This window comes from Patiria miniata, unplaced genomic scaffold (assembly GCF_015706575.1).
Source record: "Patiria miniata isolate m_02_andy unplaced genomic scaffold, ASM1570657v1 HiC_scaffold_24, whole genome shotgun sequence".
NCBI classification, from domain to species: domain Eukaryota; kingdom Metazoa; phylum Echinodermata; class Asteroidea; order Valvatida; family Asterinidae; genus Patiria; species Patiria miniata.
This window is the reverse complement of record NW_024037063.1, coordinates 606,902-625,539: the sequence shown is the minus strand read 5'-3', so window position 1 is coordinate 625,539 and position 18,638 is coordinate 606,902. Positions and strand designations below refer to the sequence as shown.

General features: G+C 43.7%; 1 protein-coding gene across 1 annotated transcript; it reads left to right on the top strand.

Moving 5' to 3' along the window:
- Positions 1–970: 970 nt before the first annotated feature.
- Positions 971–18,430, top strand: LOC119732483. Its single transcript, XM_038206011.1, has 8 exons — positions 971–1,408; positions 7,133–7,367; positions 9,468–9,626; positions 10,078–10,301; positions 11,249–11,917; positions 12,080–12,234; positions 12,794–13,007; positions 15,867–18,430. The coding sequence occupies exons 2-8, from the start codon at positions 7,148–7,150 to the stop codon at positions 16,431–16,433; spliced, it is 2,208 nt and encodes a 735-aa protein (XP_038061939.1). The 5' UTR covers positions 971–1,408; positions 7,133–7,147; the 3' UTR covers positions 16,434–18,430.
- The last annotated feature ends 208 nt before the right edge of the window (positions 18,431–18,638 follow it).

The following is an 18,638-nucleotide window of genomic DNA, read 5'->3' as shown; positions in this document are numbered from 1 at the left end:
TCGTCTCCGGATGCTGGAGCGTCGATTTAGGCACGGAAGAAGAAAATAGCATCAGGGAAACCCCGCATATACCGGGGTCTATGACTCAGCATTGGTCACTGCAGTATAAAATACAGTGATATGACTGTGTTGTGACTTTCCCCACTCCTTTGTTTATGTTAGCGGGAACTTCAAAATGATGATGACCCACACAAGTACAGACAACCTTTGAGAAAAAAGTTCTGGCCACCAAACACCTACCTCGAATTTGCTCGCGGCAAATTGAGACCAAAAACCCGCCGCGGCCACAAAGTAATCATTCCAACCCCAGACTGGCCGCTCCCGAAATCGGTAGACTGAAATCACTTAAAATGTCTTGCCGCTTGTAACTGCAAATGATACTTTTTCCAAAAAGTCTACCTTTTTTACAATGGACCATTGTCATTTTGGCTTGAGGAGATATTTATATGGTTCATTTGATGGGTCGTGCAAAAAAAAAATACAAGTCAACTCTTGATTTTCTCAATGAGGCTTGAAATGTTGAATTATCTCATTATGCCGTGAAAACTAAATGTTGACCTACTACATACATTTGGCTTGTTACAAGTGGAAATCCCCTATTTGTTGTGATCTCACCACTTCCTTATTCAGAAAACATTATTCATTCCAGCACTTTCACTTTGAACAGAACTTTCAAGAATAACAATTTTACCGTTTAGCAAACATGTAAAATACCAAGTCCGAAAATTGGAAGAAAGATTCTAAACCAGAAAATGGGAGTATAAAGGTGAAAGAAATCTGGCAATCGACCCCCTTCCTTAAAAGAAAACTCTCGAATTTAATTGCGAACAGAACAAAAGTGGACTCCAATTTCACAGTAAGAAGTTTCCCCCAAACCAAGTATGGACTGGCCGCTGATCTTGTGCAAACACAAAACGCACGCGGGCCTGTAGTAAGAAGAATTTTGCCTGACAACTGAGGTGACGTCACCAAAACAACTCGGGACACACGAGCGGTTGACACGCACTAGGCTAGCGCTACTGGGATATATAAACCTAAGACGTTCGAGGCCAGTCTTCAGATTCTCAAGTGACGAGGTCGGAGTAGCACGTCTAAAAGTCAGGCTCTCGTGCCAAAAACAAATACCCTGCTATAGTACAGTGTGTGTTGTTATTACATGTGAGACACACGTGAACGATAAAACACCGTCTTCTCGTATTAAGTGTGGAGTGCGCTCGCGTAATGTGACTCGTGACTTCAAGTTCGTCCTGATAACAAAGAGCGGGTTTATTGAACTGTTTTTTTGCCTCATCGGAGAAACTTCTCAGCGGGAAATACTCGCGGATTCAGTGGGAGAGATCGCACTTTTCCACGGCGGAGCTCAAGACCCCGACGACACCATCGAAGTTCTCTCTACACACACTGCGTGGTAAGCACTTCCAGCTGAGCCTAATAATATATTTTTAAGTCCATAATAATTTCTATACGACCATCTTATAGTGTCTTGTAAAACCGCACATGTGTTCTTATTCCTCCATGAGTTGTGTAAGTAGAAACGGAGTTGATATTTGTCATCCTTGATACTTACTCCGAGGTTAGAGCATGCGGGGCGCGGTTGTGGACCGGTTTCTTAATCATTTTAACCCGTTGATGATGGTCGGATCCCCAGCCGAGCGGTGCTTGTTGTCTGCCACAATTAACAGTTGACTCGGTGTTATATAGTCAAAATAAAAAAGACCGACTTGCCTGTTATAAAAGTGCTATTATTCCAGCGTGGCTGGGTGTCCTTCCCACCCCGCCAGGCAGCGCTAGCCAGGCCCGCCGGTCGGCCCTCAGAGAAAAATGAAACACTTCCTCCGTTGATCGCCTTAACGCCCTTGTCATCGCATTAAGCAGTCTTTGATGGGACAAGTTGACTTTTCTTATCCAGAGTTTATCGATTCTTTAAATCTCTCACAGAAGAGAAAGAAACCCGTACGCACTGTATTTTGACATGTCTCTGAGCAATGCTCATCTTTTTCAAGACTTTTAGAATGCAATTCCCCTATTCCCTATGCCACTAAATTATGTAATCCATCTTATTTCAAAAGGGCCCATGTAATGTAGTTTTTAAAATGCAGTCCTTGTATTTGTAAACGCGCCTTGTGTCCTATCTAACCGGATTTTCAATTTTCATTTTACCATTTTTAAGGGCATTCATTGGTGCCTTTTGGGTTTTATGCTAATAAAAATTTGCATATTCATGAGCAAAAGTCTGATGTCATTTCAGGCGGAAACCTCAATATTACAGCTATTTCAGCACCAAAATTTGCCAGAATTTTGGATGTTTTGTAGTCGTAAAATTTCTTGTCTCTTGTGATTTACTGTTGTTTCAGTACGTGACAGTGGGCCAATGAGCAAAGTTTCTCACAAATGTTTTATATGAGCAAATTTTGGCTCACAAATTGAACAGAAAAACCCTAAACTGAACAGTGTCTTCCTGAAGTGACATCAGTGCGACAGCGCCCTAATTTGTCAGGAAAAAATCTAAATGTTTAAAGCAGTGGATTTTTCAATAAGATAAACCAACAACGGATGTCAAATAGTTTTCATACATTTGAGAGGAGTAGAAATTTTCAGAAAAAACATTATTACAAGTACATTTCATGTAAATGGGCCCTTTAATTGCAACAGTCGGTGACGTGGAATTCTGTTATCACCGAAACTCCTTTTCAGTTATGTGGAACATTATTATTGGCAATTTATAAATTCTCACATTTGCAAAATCAGTGCACTATGGCCTACATCTCAACATTCTGGGCTACCGTCTTAAGTACAGAAAATGTTCGCCGTTGGCTATGGGAAGGGAGGAAATTCCCCAAAGAAAAAAATATATACCACTCCTATCTTAAAGCTTTCCCCGAATTTCATTTACGCTGGCTGTATGGAATTATGCAATAGTTGAGTCATATACCATGATATAATACTCGAGTGTAAGCTAGAATGGTGAGCCAAAGTATCTTATGAGGTGATTGACAGCTCACCCGTGGTATAATTTGTAGTCCTGAGATCGTATTCCTAATTCTATGCTTATATCCCACTGAATAGGTTTTAGCGTAGAGAAATCCATTTACGGCAATCGATACCAAGTCAAATTGATGTCTCCAAAGTTTTGCCACAAAAAAAGTCTGGATCTTTAAAAGCGCATGGATACTTAAAAACTAACCGGTGTAATCCGGTTTGCTCTCCTGTTCAAAGTAAAGAACCCTCTTTTTTTCTCAATCTCTTTATCACCGAAAGAGGGGATACATTACCTTTGAAAAGAGGGATCAAGCGGGGAACAAGTGACTCGTTTACGCTCGATGTGAGGCGACATGATACGAGACGGCGACGCAGGGAAAATCCCGTGGTCTTCCGCCCCGATGCAGCTGTCAATTACGAGCATTTTGTGTCGTAATGGCTTCTCTTTAATACTTGTCATTGAAATTTGGAGTTATTTTATGACACGAGAAGGTTTCGCAATGAAGAGTGACGTTTGGGGGCTGGTGTTAGAGGCTCAGTGTGACAGCAGGCTTTGACGGGGTCCCAGACGTCTCCTTAGTTGTAAGGTATTACACTGCGAAAACTACATACAATTTATTCCTTATAACTTACCCGTACCTGTCACGTTGTTCATTGTAGATACCACGTGGTGTACAATTTAACACTGCGCCTGTTTTCGGCAGCGTAAGCACCAAAGCTAGACTTTCTATAATGTGCCCAAAAAGACAGAAATTCGGGGCTATCACTCACCCATAACTTAGATATGATTATGAAAGAAATTGAATTGTTTTCATTGTGTGATGAATGTGCTTAGTAATATACGGTACTCCAAGTGGTCATGATGATGTTGATGATGATGCTGATATATTTTCTAGTACACAAACTATATAACTTGTTGTAGTTTGTTTTGTCTTCTTAAATCCCTCAACTTACCACATTTTATTGATAAATGTGATAGTTTCACTCCAAATCTATCTCGGTAGGGATTCGAACCCCCTTGGTGTGAAGATCAAACCAAGCACTAGGCTAATAGCCTTAACAACCAACACTTCAGACATCTTGAAATACCAACCCAACGACCGCAAACAGACTAGGAGGATTTGTCATTTATAATGAAGATTCAATTTCTTTTACGCCACAAAGTGTGACAGCCTGTCCCTTGAGCTCTCCCCCCAAAAGTCTTGAGTTTTCCTCCTCCTTTAATTGTCGGACCGTGACCGCATCATGGCTGCGTTTCCGGTGATGCAGTTATACTGGGAAAGTACGAAGGTCGAAACCTGTCCCAGATTAGACCTGACATGATGAGTTCGGTCTGTGCAAGCTCGAACAGATGAACTCAATCAGAGATATTCAGATATCACAGAATTGAATCAATCAATGGTTACGCTTATTCCGACCACACTGTGAAGTGTGATTACACAATAGGCGAATGTCATTTTTTTTGCACGTACACAATAAAATTCTATTTATTTGGAAAGTTCTGTAGATTGAGATGGAGCCTATATAGTAAGAGATTATGAAATGGCGCGTGCATAATTACTTTTCTTGAAAATTATCATGCTCGCTGAAAAGTAATGTCTAAGTTCGTAACTGTCCTTTACTTTGGAAAAGGTAAACGTGCTGTGAGCGTTCATCACTGTGTTAGATGTTCTCGATAAGCTAACAAATACTTTTCTCAACTTGTACTATGAATTGATGACGAACTGCTAGAGTAACATTATATGTTTCTGCTACTAAATGACGACTGCTGAGCTTCATCGTCTTTTCCAAACGTTCGTACTCTATGCACGTGACTTTTGTGTCTGGTTATTAATACGAAGGAAGTTTCTAGTTCGATAAGTTACGTGTTTAAGCTCTGATCCATTCTCTAGGAGAAGAAAAACAACGAACATTCTTCAGACAATTTTAAGAATTAACTGAGTTTCACAGTGGGAGAGCCATCACCGAAATACCAAAGGCAGTCAAAAATTGGCCCCGAAACTAGACTTTGTAAGACCCACTGGTCTGTATGGCCCACGCAAGAGCCTCGTGCGCGGTGTATGCTATACGCCAGCCGCCCCCCATCCGACCAGATTATCCGTCTGGGGCTTAAATCCGGATTACAACCGATATCTGTAACTTATTTGAATTCTTCTCGCCGGAGTTAATCTATGTGCCCCCGGAATTCCAAAGCTACTTAATACATATCGGAAGCGATGCTTCGGATGAATTGAAATGGGACATTGATAAAACGGGGGCGGTGTGAGTGTGAGTATTTCGTGATAGTTGGTGGACTCCACAGACTGCTCGCATTTCGACACTGGGTTCGCTGAGCACTTCCGACTAGAAGCAAGCGTTTCGTCGTTCTTGTAGGAAGTCTAGGAAGTTCTATACACCCGTGGTTGGACGTGAACATAGTGTGTCAACTTGGTATAAGGCGCAGGTATGTACACGCACCACAAAAGCTGTGTATGGTAGACATATGGAAATGCTATTTTCTGTATACAAGGCTTTATGTAATTCCGTACATTTTGTTCCATGTCTGCAATGCGCGATCTGATAATTCAAGGCTGTAGCCACAACAGAGACTTTGCAAAAACATCTTTGATGTTTCGTAACAGTCATTTTACAGAGACTCGTTTCATTTATTGCACTCGTAATTTCACTGGAATAAAAAGGCTGACGCTTGTATATTTTCCCCCCATAATTCCGAAACTGAGAATGCTGGTTGGCCCGTGTTGGTATGGCGTATCGAGAGTTGGTTTTGATGGCAAAGCTGAGACAGTGCAGGTGACTGCAGCCTTTTAACGCTGTCCAAACAAGTCGGCAGATGAAATCATTTTTTTGCTTTCTCAGTCTTACCATGACAGGGCCGTGTACATGTCACATGCGTGCTATAGTAGTATTACTGTATTGCCTAGGGTAATGATAATATATGGACGGAGGGCTGATCGTTGCGGTGCCCGGATGAAACTCCACACACACACGACGCCGGTTTACTTTCTTGCACACTCACGCTTTGATCTCTCTGAGAGCACCGTATACTGACAGAGAAAGAGAAGGGGAAGAAACGTGATAGCGGCAACAAAGCCGGTTCAATGTCAAGCCAGCTTGGCCCAGCTCCCGGCGATATGGGAGCCCTGGGAGGGTCCCTTGCACTTTAACGGTAACTGGAGTTGGGCCATACGGCTGTTGTGGAAACACCACCGAAACAAAAAAAATCAGGGGCTTCGAAATAAATGTGCCGGAGACGCGGGGCTCTGGAACTTTGGAAGAATTTGGCGGGAAAAGATATCGAGGTGGTGCATGGTCATGTCTTTGATGATGAGTTTGTGTTCGTGATGTGGAACACACTATACCACGATGTCTGTTTATATTCTGCTCTGAAAAAAATGAATGAAAATTTAGTGCTGATGATATTATCACCAAGTCAGGCGATGATTATAAGTCTCACTTTTATATATTTGCTTTGGTACTTTCAGAAATTGTATCACGGGTACGATATTATGGAATCTACTGGAAAACAAAGTGTTTAGTTTGGTAGATAGAGGGCGCAATCACAAGAAAAACGTGTATTAAAAAATCCAAAACTGTTCTATTTTTATAGAAAAACGAGTTTCTTTGCATACTTTTTTATAGGTCACTTTTTTTTGGCAGCATGAGTACTTCCTTGTTTTTTTTCCTGTTAGAGGAATGAGTCGTTCCCTCGGGATTTAATGCCGTCAAAATGATATCGTACTGCCGGCTACCCGATTCCGGCTGACGTGATGTTTAGCACAACACGGACAAAGCCAAACAGTATGATTTATTTTTGAAAATTGAATCATTTCGAGAGGTAGAGGACGCCCATTATGACGACTGTGTTCATGATTAATGGCATGCACGGTACATCCTGAACTGGCGTTGGTTGCATCATCAGTTCTGTAACGCAGCCAAATACCAAATCATAAATAGTAAATACACCGAGTCAGCTCGCGGAAGTTACCAGCCTCCCAGTTTATCATAGAGAGGTAGCTTCAACGACTGACTAATAATTAAGAACCTATGTCCCCAACTCCAAAAGGCATGCCTTAAAAAGCTGGTTTTGTAACCAAACAATCAACAACGCTAAATTTGTCAGAGCTTGATACGATTCCTCTTGATTTTGTTTAAGGTATATACCACCACCATGTTGAAGTCCATCTACCAGGGCCTGGCCAGCGCCTGCAGTATGGTCGACTGCTGCTTCGGCTTGCGACCCTGCCACCAGGCCGTCTTCCCCTGCATCCGGAGCTGCTCTTACGGCGACCGTAAGGTCTTCTACAACTACGACGGCACCGAGACCGTGGAACCCTTGGTGGACTACTTCAAGCCCACCAACACTCCAGTCAAAAGGAACATGATCAGGGGTGAGTGATTTTTTGTTCAATATCAATTTATTTCATTTTCCGGTCGGAATCTCCTCGGAATTCGAATATTTAAACTGCCGAGATTCGGTTCGGTTATAGTTATGGCGATTTACCCCACTCATAGAAAATGCGTTTCAAGTTGATGACAGGTCTGTAACACTCATCCGCATCCAAACTTGTCAGGCAAACATTTTATGAAGTGGGTTTTTATTTAATTTTATCCACTTTTGTACCTTGTAGTTTGGTTGGGGTGATAATGGACAAAAACCAACTGTTTGTGAGTCCGTTGGGGCAATGTAAAAGACATTGCATGGGTGGTGTAGCCCGGCCCGACTTGCTTTTAAGGTAGTTAAATTTTAGTATAAGATAATCTCGGGAGATCTGTATGGGAATGTTCTGAAATGCAAGTTGTAAGCCCTTAATGTTAGTTTATTGCCGAGCATATGTTTCGTTGGTAACCCGTGGGACAACAAGATCAGGAAAAGGGCATGGTTTCTGAAGTGGGTGGCCAAAAGATCCAGTGAATCCTTCGCTCGAGATGTTCACGGGATCGGCAGCCGCTGGCGTCACAACTCGGTACATCTCTGTTCTGGGCCAGGGAAGGCATGCGTGATAAATCACTACAGAAACTTTCAGACAGATTGTGAAAAAGGGGGGAAAAAGAAGGAAGAACTCTGTTGGGGTTTTGTTGAAGTATTCTTGGGGTGGGAATGGAGGGTGAGCGATGACGATAACGGGTCGGGGGAAAGGGATTGCAAGACTGACAGATCAGAGATGAGACGAAAAGAGTATACCGCATCGCGTGCGGCACCCCTAGACAACCACCCAGCCATGGCCGAAGGGCTCTCTCGCTATCAACCCCATCATTGCGTCTTAATCACCGGCAAGACAGTGCAGTGAACCACTGCGGGCCCAAAGAGGCAAAGCATGGGTACCTGATGGGTGCGCCGTGGTTTTTGTAGTCTCACCAGCCCTTTTAAGAGGAAAGAATACAACATGAAAATCTTGCTCTTCATCCCCCGGGAATCCTTCAGACTTTGGAATGTTTTAAAATAGTGCAGTTGCCCATCACGTATATACTTGGTATTTGTATAGTGTCGTGAAGGGATAAAAATGTTAAATGCCACACAGCGTTGAACGAAAAGCCAGATGCTATTTCAGCGCCCGCATCGCTTCTTTTTTATTCTTTTTCGGTCGTCGGCTGAGATTTCTAAATTTACCAACAATTTGTTCAAGTACAGGTGCTAATCCAAACCCCTGCGTGAAAAGACTTGAGTGTTCCCTCGGGGTGATCGTTTCGTCGGGCTAAACGCTCGGCACAAGGACAACAAAAGTGCCTGCACTTTTTCTATCGTGACTCTCTGTCAAGTTGTTAACTGGGAGAGAGAGAAAGATAAGAAAGAAAAAAGTCCAAGTAACCTTGTCCCGGACCCGATTTTGCTGGCCCATTACGCGGGGCGTTTCGAGCCTCAAGGCCCCTCTAACCCTTTGCGGTGATGAGGACACGACGCTGGAACTCGCTGGATTCGCCTCCAGGCGATATGAATGCCAACTCATTGACGAAATATGAAAAGATTCCAAACTCGATACCCCAAAACTTGCACAGCCAAGGTCGGGACGTCTCATTAGGCACTGCAAGAAGTCAATTTCAGAGGAATTTGTTGGCAAAATTGATGTTTGTGTGTGTGTAAGCATGTTATAAATAAATGAATTTGTAATATACTTTGACAAACTTCAATGAGCTGTAAGGGGTGAATTCGGTTTTTCATCATGTTAGTTGAAAATGTTGTGCACAATTAGACGGCTAACAAAAAACACTTAATAGAACAGCACGTTTCGATAATAATTTAACCCAAGGTATATTTTCTGAGATCTACAAGTTTCATTCCTCCTCACAAAACAGAGATAAGCTAATTTGCTCATATCTTCCCCAAATTTGTTTATAATAAAAAGACATCAAAAAATCTAATTAAATTTTAATTATCTTCTGAAATTCTTCTAAAACATATCTCCTCAATTCCCCTCATTTCGGTCAGAAACGGTGCCTGAGACTCCTATTCACAATCTTGTACCATTTTTTTTTTAATGATAAATTTTTAGGGATGAAACTGGACAAAGTCGAGCTGAAACAGGGCCTGAACGCCGTCCAACAGATCGCGGCTGTTGTCCACTTTGCCCAGAAGAATGACCTGAAGGTCCGGGCCGTGGGCACGGGCTCCTCTTGGTCCAAACTGACCAACGTCAGGGATGTCCTGATAGGTGAGTACACCATCTCTGGCTCAAAGGTCAAAGTTATTTCTAATTAATTTGGGTCACGGTTGGGTCATTATCTTTATCTATAGACTTCATCGGGGTCACAGTTATGAAATGACGAATCCAATTTTTTGATGTTTTATCAGGGCAGATTTCGTGCTTGGATGAAGGGGGAGGGGTGGTTTAGCAGGCACTTCTTGTGTTTTTCTGTACGATTTTCCTTTTTTGCGGCCCAAGAAGGTGGTTTAATACCCCGTATATCAGCTACTGTACATTTTGGCAACAAGTCAGAGTAACCAACTGCTTATTACATTTTCAAACTCTGACTTGTGATTAACTTGTGCCCGAACTTATGATGCACTTGCCGATCAATTCCAAGTAGGGCCTGCATCGTCTACAAAGCTGCCGAAAACTCAGGACTGACTAAGTTGACTTTTTGTTTGGACACCATCACCAGACATGACGGCACTCAACCAGATTCTTCGGGTCGAGAAGCAGACAGAGGACGGTTCCCTGTTCCACATCGAGGTCCAGGGAGGTATGAAACTCCACGACTTTGTCCGCGTGATCGACGAGGATTACGGCATGAGCCTGCCGTGCATGGGCAACTACGCCGGCCAGACGATTGCCGGCATCATCAGCACGTCCACGCACGGTACGGGACAGGACTATCCCACTATGGTAAGATTTAGTTTTGTAATGAATTCTGTCATAAAATTCTCGATTTGTGTTGCCACACTGCAAATGTTAAATCACACGCTGTCTAAACTTGTTTGTTTTCTTCAGTTTACTGTGCCAAGGTCGATTGTGCCCCAACGAGGGACATAACTGCATAAGGCTCTGGGTTAAAAGGAGACCATAACCGAAAACGCATTCGTTCTTACATTAATTTTAATTTCATTTCAATGCATTTCATCACGTATTTTAATGCTATTAAGTAGTGCTCTCTACACTGCCTAGAGCAGTCTAACATTACCGTGACTCGGAATCTCAAGGGCATCCAAATTCAAGGTTAGGCAGCGAACAAAATCCCCTGTGCTTTCTTGATCTAATCGAGCCCTGGAACCAAGTCCGAAGGATTTTTTTGCCCGGCGTTGCTGGGTGTTCTCCAATTCTTCGAGGACCTGACCCGGCGTAGCCCTTACCTTGCATGGGCGGTCGGTTCGTGTACGTGTCTTTGCCAAAGTTTGAACCGGCCCCGTAATTCACGGGGCCTGTGATGGATTATCATCCACGGCGAGGCAAACTCTCAGAGGAAAGGACGAAGGGGGGAACAAACATTATGATTTCTCCACCGTGATATCATTTTTTGATTCAACTCTGACACCGTTTTAGGGAACTCTATATTCTTTCAGCATGATTGATGGGATGTTTATTTGGATGTACACAGGCTTTTCCTTCTTTTGTTGATTTCCAGCTTGTTCTTTTCTAGAACACAATTCGTCAATAATCGTTTTTGCAGATGACAACATGATCTATATGTCGTGCACGGAGCAGTTTTATGATGTATGTTGTGAGTGACCTAGGAATCAGTTTTATAGGTCAAATGATTGCGGCCACATTTTCCTCTTCTTTTTGAAGACTTTTTCAATAGTTGAAGTATTTTGTTTGTGTTTTTTTCCCCGCAGTCTAACTTTGTAGCCGAGCTTCACATGATTATCTGTGGGGGAATTGAGGTGCGGGTCAGGATACCCCGAGAAGGGGAAATAGACGAAGATTTCGAGACGGTACGTCGGCGGGTTGAAGCTGCCAAGTACGGCGACCCTGTGTTGGACATTCACAGCACCGACGTGTTCCGTGCCGCCGCCGTGGGCTTCGGCTCCCTCGGAGTCATCTACTCGGTCACGCTGACCTGCGTCCCCGTCTACAACATCCGAGAAACCAGACACTATATCGAGATGGACTGGCCGGAATCGATTACTGCCGACTCGAGACCGATCACGCAAGCCCCCGTCTCTACCACCACTACCGGGGGTTTCAAACCGACAACTTACAGCACGAACTCTGAGGCTGGGGAATCGATACCAACGGATTCGTGTCGAGACCAGAAGCCGGTCTTCAGGATACCGGAGACGGTGAAGAGCATGTCTGCCGGCCAGGGGAAGTACTTCTCGTTCTTCGTCAACCCGTTTCCGAGGCGGAGTCGAGAGGATCCGAGCCGGACCGTGCTGAAGAGCGTCTACTTGTCGGGGGAGAGGACGGAGTCCACGGGCAGCTGCCAGTGCGATTGCTGCCTCAACTTCCAGTGCTGCGCGTGCACGGGATGTCGGGGGCAGAGTGCCTGCCAGATCGTTCAGGTAAGTCCAATTCTGGAGCCGAGTTACAGAGATGGAGAGCAAAGAAGGCACCACTTCCCTAACTTGACTTTCCAATGACATCACATTTACGAGGATTATATAACTCATAGAAAGACAAAAGTACTAGAAAGGAAAAATGAAATGTTCTGGTTTTCCTTGCAGACAGACTGTTCTGCCTCGTGCCTGCAGCTGGGAGCTCATTGCCTACCGTCTTTCATCCCGTGGTTCGCGGACTGCGGACTGCATCAGTTCGCCCGAGATGCGCCCTACATCCAGAAATGGTACAACGTGCTCACCTTCACCAACGGAAACCTACAGTAAGTATAAAATGATTCAGTGTTCCGATGTTTTATATCTCTTAACAGCCTTTGGAATAGCACGAGCTACCTCTTAACAGCCTTTGGAATAGCACGAGCTACCTTGCTGGATCCCACAGAATCCAACTATACAGCTGAGAGAGAAGCCTAGCTGTTAAATCCTCTAGAATCCATCAGCCATAACAAAGTGTCCATGCTTTCTGTGCTATAATCAACTACATTCTAGAACAATTCGCTGTTGATAGATTTTGTTGGGTTGACGTTTGCGTTTTAAGAAATGGCTCTGTATATCTATCCTTACTTGTAAATTAGTTATAAAATTAACACGTTGCTACTTGTTTGTTTTTTGATATGTTTTCTTTTTTTTAATTATGCATCTTGAGTGAATTTCGAAAAAAAAAAGACGGTTGAAATGTAGACCTTTAGTCCTGAATAAAGTAACGTATGATTGAAATCGTCCTGTGTCGTCGCGACGAATCGAGAGCAAAACTTCGGCACATTAGGTCAAAGCAAACCAAGCCGAAGTCTTAGTATTGAAGACAAATTGCTTCTCTCACAGTATCAAGACTGCCGAGTACTGCATCCCACTGGAAGATCTTGACGCGGCCCTGGCAGACATAGTCAGAGTACTTCAGGAGTACGGCAAGTTGTACCAGACCTACACGCTTCTGCCCATCTACGTGCGTATGGTCAAGGCGGACGACTTGTACATGAGCCCGGCCAACCGGCACACACCGGACGGGGGTCTCTGCGACCGGTACTGCTACATCGAGGTAAGTTACGGTGATCCACAAACTCTAAGTTCAAGAAAGTATCAGTTTCCACTGAGAAAAAAATGAAGGTGATTTTTATGATTTCTTTCTTCGTGCTCTTTGGGTATGATGTAGTCATGTACATGTACACGCCTGTGCCCTGATGAGTAATGAGAAAATCCCACATTGTTCAATTGCACTTTATCCCAATTCTAGTTGTGTTGAATTAAATACTCAATTGTAGAAACCAAAATAATATAGGGGGCCTACTCTGTTTAAAAAAAAGTAGCACAACTTCAAACTCGTAAATTTTCCAAACTTAAAATTTTCTAGGTTTATCGTATGCGTGAAACTTGGCACGATATACTCAATACTCTGGTTTTGAGATGTCGTAATTCTCCTTTTGCGAATCGCAGGTACGCGTATTTTTCCCTCCTTTGTGACAATCTGACACCTGTATTAAGGCAACAGAATATTTAAGAGCCCTCGATTTCACTTGCACTTTTGCACATCCCGACGAGCCGTATCGGTGTTGCCTTACCGCCATCCCAAGGGAAATCACACCCAAATTTTCTTGAGGAAACGAAGAGTTTATACACGGTCCGAGGCTCAAGTCTGATGTGGTGTGAGCGTGTAAATGAAGACGTGCAAGCGAGTCAAAAGCGCCCAGTTGGGGGCGATTTGGCTCCATTAGGGCCTTGGGTTGATCAGCTGCACCGAGTCGATTCCGAGTGTTATTGTCGCAGTTTATGACCAAATCAAAAAAAAATCTCTTGTGATTCAATTTTGGTGCGTCGGCTGGGCCTGTAGGGCGAGTATGGGTACGGCTGGGGCTAAACGGACAGGCGTCGAGCCAGCCCTGGCTTCGTTTAAGCCTTAATGCGCCCACTGATGGGATCTGTCGACGCGAGTTAACTTTGGAGTTGTCGCCTAATTTGACAATAAGTGACCGTGGAATGCTATCGGAGAGAGAGAAAAAAATCTCGGAATAATTGTTATTTTTGGTGGCTGAGTTGTGTTCCCATGTTCAGGGTCGCGGATTAAACAATGTATTGCCAGATGGACTTTGAAAAGTTATGACAGCCGTACTGCGTCGGATTACTTTGTTTCCTTAAAAAAAATGATCCAACAATCAGCACAACTTGCAAGCTTCACGGACAAAAGACTGAAAAAGAAATGTGCCTACCAGCTATGCGATCGGTTCACTAAGTCTCTTGCAGGCCACTTGCAGAAAGAAGTTCCGTTTGGGAAGTTCTGGATACAAATCTGGAAAAAAAAATTAAAATCACACAAAATTGTTCGTGGTTATGAAACGTTTGTGAATCGAGATTTTTGCTGGAAAATAAATCTGGATTGTTTATGTGTACCCAAAGGGCATGCCAAGTAAAAATGATTACCATTTAAGGTATTTTCACAAAAGAATAATATTCAGTGGTAATGGCAAAGGTAATTTAGTTAACGGTCAAGGTGCACGTTGAAATTTGCTTCAGGGTACTTGACCAAAATTGCTTTACAATGCGGTTGGCAGTTAGTGGCGACTGACGTAATATTTCCCTGGTACCCAACCATTCTTATGTCGAAATTGCGAACTGTGTTGGTTGCGCTTGATGGCCTGATATTGGCACAGGGAAAGTAACCAGTGAAAAAAATAGTCGGGTACCTGTCTGCGCTGGACATCTGCGCTGACCTTTATAAATACAGGCATTGCCGGCTACCAGTCCCAATTTGACCTGTGCTAGAATCTTGGAATAGGGTCAGTGGCGCACCTGGACTGGCTTCGGTTAAACCAAACATGCACAAGTGCATTGCACTAACGTGGACAAATAATACACCTATAACTAACGATCAGCCGAATATTGGGACAACACAACTGTCATCCAATAATAATAATGACGGCATATCTCAGGATCATGAACAAGAGGGAAAACCTCGATAATGACACGGTTTCTGCCGGTCCCGGTCCTGCCTTCGGGCTTTTTAAGAGCGCTTGTTTCCGTCCCCAACCGGCCGGAGTTTGTTTCCCCAAATTACGGACGCGGCTGGTTGAAATTCGGTGCTAGTCGAGGGGAACCGAAAAAGCGGCGTTGGGCACGTTCGCCAGCCGGGGCAGCGCGGGGCGCGGCTCGGGGCGACAACCCGCTCCGTGGTGGCCAGGCCCCGGCACCTGACATATTGACCCCGTGATGGTGGTATAGGCCTATCTCCCAACACCCAAACGAAAATCATCGGTGAACTTCTTGCGTGAGATGGCCCGATGGCCGTATCAGAACACTTTTCCCTTCCGTGCGCGCACGGCAAAACAACTCTCCTTTGCTTTTCTGCCGCTTCCCGTCCGCCAAGCACTTTTTCCCCCAAGCACTGTGTGTCCCAGAAAATGTCCCATGTGAATACGCCCTCTGCACGCTCCAGCAATAATTTTTGAGCCAAAATTTCATGACAAAACTTATAACATGGCCTTGCGGAACTTCAAAGCTGAACAAGGCTATAAAAATGAAAGTACACTTTTGTTGAGAACAGGGTTAAGATAATAAATTATAATAGTACAGATTAATGCATAATAGTGCCACTTTTGTTTGCTGCCCATAGTTGCAAGGGTTAAGAATGAGCTATCAAAAGTTTACAGTAATGTGCAACATGATCGACAAGAGTTAAATGTTGGGATAAAGAAACACCTGTCAGAAAATTTCAAACAAAAGAGAAACGCATAGTTGAAAACTCATCAGGGTATTTTCAACTACACTTGGCTGCAAGAGCAGGGGCTGCGCATTGCTCTGTTATTCGTAGACAAAAATCGTGATTGCCATTGTAAAAAGTCAAAAAAAAAATGGACGAAAAAGTCGATGATAATTTTGATGATATTTTTTTCATGTGTACGTACAGGTGCCTTTTCTGCCTGGTGCATACGGCATTGACGAATTCCACAAGAAATTGGAGGATTTTCTGTTCACCAAGTACCGGGCGCGGCCCCACTGGAGCAAGAACAACTTTTTGAGCTTCAACAGGGTGGAGAGGCTCTATCCTTACTTGGACAAGTGGAGGCGCGTCTACACGCTTTTCAACCGCGACGGTACGTTCGACAACGAGTTCACCCGAAAATGCGGCTTTGATGACTTCCATCTGCAGAGGATGTCGGAGGAGTCGGAGGAGGGGGCGGGGCATGGGAGGAGTCGGGGGCGGGACAGGTCGACTGAGAGGGAAAGGCCGACTGAGGACAACTCGTCGACTGGTGATTTGCAAGACGCCGCCAAGGACTCGCCCCACATTTGCCGTTGCTCGTCCGGAGGATGTGGCAGCACGGACGTGATCGTCACGCAGCCACGGCCGTCAACTCCACCACCAAACAGCAGTCGGGTGCTGGAGGCCGGCGAAATCACTGTAGAGAGGACAGAGGTGGCTGTTGCGAGGGATTCACGGTCCCAGCAATCTGACGGTGACGTCAGCCGGTAACAAAGAGTTGCATTGTAGGGGCCTGTACAGGTGGTGCACAGTGCAACCGGCTGGGTCACAACTCCTAGTATCCGATTGAGCTGAGAAACTTTGAAATCACTTTACCAAAGCCCCAAGGCATTTAATTTTTTTCTGCAGGGGATAGAACTATATTGAGACAGAAACTGAAGGTCATTATTGAGACAATTAAACAAAAACATCGTGTATATAAAGGCTGCCTTTATATTGCGTCTGCCCTTCGACGGGCACCCTCTGAACATCAGGACGAGTGTAATTATTCGTGTGCTGATGTACAATATGAGAGCCAGTTCAGGCAGCGTGTTTTAACAAAAACAAATCGTTGGTGCCCGACCACAGATACTTGTTCTTCTAACCAAAATGATCCTTTACCAGTCAATATGATTATGCAGGGCAATCGGCTGTCAACTCTAGTTCCTTAGTGTGTAAAGGGTACCAGACCTTCAAGCTTTACTACCGCATAATGTGTCACGGTATCACTGCATACTACTCCTCTGCTTGGGCACACGTGCTAGCAAGCTACCTCGACCCACATTTTATTTCGGTCATAATTAATCATTCTTGAAACCAGTTTAATGTTGCATTTACTTCTATTAAGCCATTATGGCGGTTTCCCGCACATTTCAATGACCACGGGTGCGGAAAATAGATTGTTTAACTTAAGTTCCACTCTCCACCCACATGTCTAGCCGAACTCACCAACCCCTAAATAGAAGCACCAAATTGTTTTAAGTGTGCTAACGCTAACCGCCACTTGTAATTACCATCATTTATTTTTTGGCGATAGGCTTACACCCGGGCCGGGTTACCCAAACAAAATCTCCGCCGTGTGTCCCCCTGACCCTCCCCGTAACAGTGCTATGGGTGTTGTGTATAAGGAGCAGTTGTAGCGGCGTTGCTCGAAGTAATACCGCGCCGCTCCCTAAAATTGCCGGGGAGTAGGCCTGCATGAGGTTCGGCGAGCCGCCTACTAAGAACTTGTAAGAACTTGCTTGTCCAGTGGCAAAAATCTGTCATCGTGTGACGCGTATAGGCGACGGTACTACTGTCGCGCCTCGAGACTGTTTTTCTCCCGAGTTCCAACGTAATTATTTCAGGTCGTGGTTGGCTAACCTATTGAAAGATTTTTGGCCGTCTTTCATCGGTGGCGGTTCGCGTGTCTTTGGTCATGACGCTTTTGTGAGAGGACTGGGAACAAGTTTTTGAAATTCGTACTTGGCACTAAATTGATAAGAGCATACATTTAAACATACAAGTTATGTCAAAATGTGAATAATAACAACAACAAGTCGACCCAGTTTGGGGAATAAGCGCATTACACTCATTCAAATAAAACAAGTTCTGAAATTGTTCCACACTTTGACCACCCATCAAGCGATTTAATATTACGCTCCGCCCATCAATGGACCACTTCTTTGAAGCACAGTAGAGTATCGTTTACGTTAATGTTGTTAAGAGATTTGAAGTCTTTATGAAGTCTTAACTAAACAGTAACTGATTGAAATTACTCCGTATTCAGCTCAATGTTTTGAGTCTTGTACAGCTTAAACTTCATCTCAAGAGCACCTTTTTAAACCGCTGACTGAGATAGGGAAAAAACGCTTTATCATAAAACTGAAATCGCCCAGACGGTATTGTGAATTGTTTTTTTTAGCGATGATTTATTGCAATATATTTATATTTTATGTAAAATACGATTTTTCCAATGAAAATCACGTATACGCAGTAGTGTTCGTTCTGCTTCGTAGTAAAAAAAGAACGCCTTGAAGGCGAGACTATTTAAAACAATGTACATGTATATAGATTAAAGCTCTCTGTTTCATTACACGACACACTATCTTTCAGTACCTGTATTTATATGAATTCTTTTTTTTAAGGAATTATGAATGTCATTATTATCTTAATTAAATAATTTTGTAATTTATTATGTGACTATACAAGGCTTGTGTATTATAATATACCTTTTAAAGGAAAATATGGGCGACATTGAAATTGTGTGAGTGTGGCAATGGTTTCTTTGTGTTGGTCGTGTGTTGGTAGGACCATATTGTTGATGTACCCTAACATTGCGCGGCCCCTAACGTGGCGCACTTTGATTTTTCGCTTTGATTAGCACGCCTTGCTAGAGCAAAATGCAATTTATTCCTGTTCATAAATCTTGAGTTTATCTACCCGTTACAAACTTCG

Excerpts from the sequence above, each read along its gene's own strand:
- LOC119732483 (XM_038206011.1), top strand. The coding sequence starts at position 7,148 with ATGTTGAAGTCCATCTACCAGGGCCTGGCCAGCGCCTGCAGTATGGTC. Across the intron at positions 10,302-11,248 it reads GACAGGACTATCCCACTATG|TCTAACTTTGTAGCCGAGCT; the intron begins GTAAGATTTAGT and ends TTTTCCCCGCAG. Across the intron at positions 12,235-12,793 it reads TTCACCAACGGAAACCTACA|TATCAAGACTGCCGAGTACT; the intron begins GTAAGTATAAAA and ends CTTCTCTCACAG.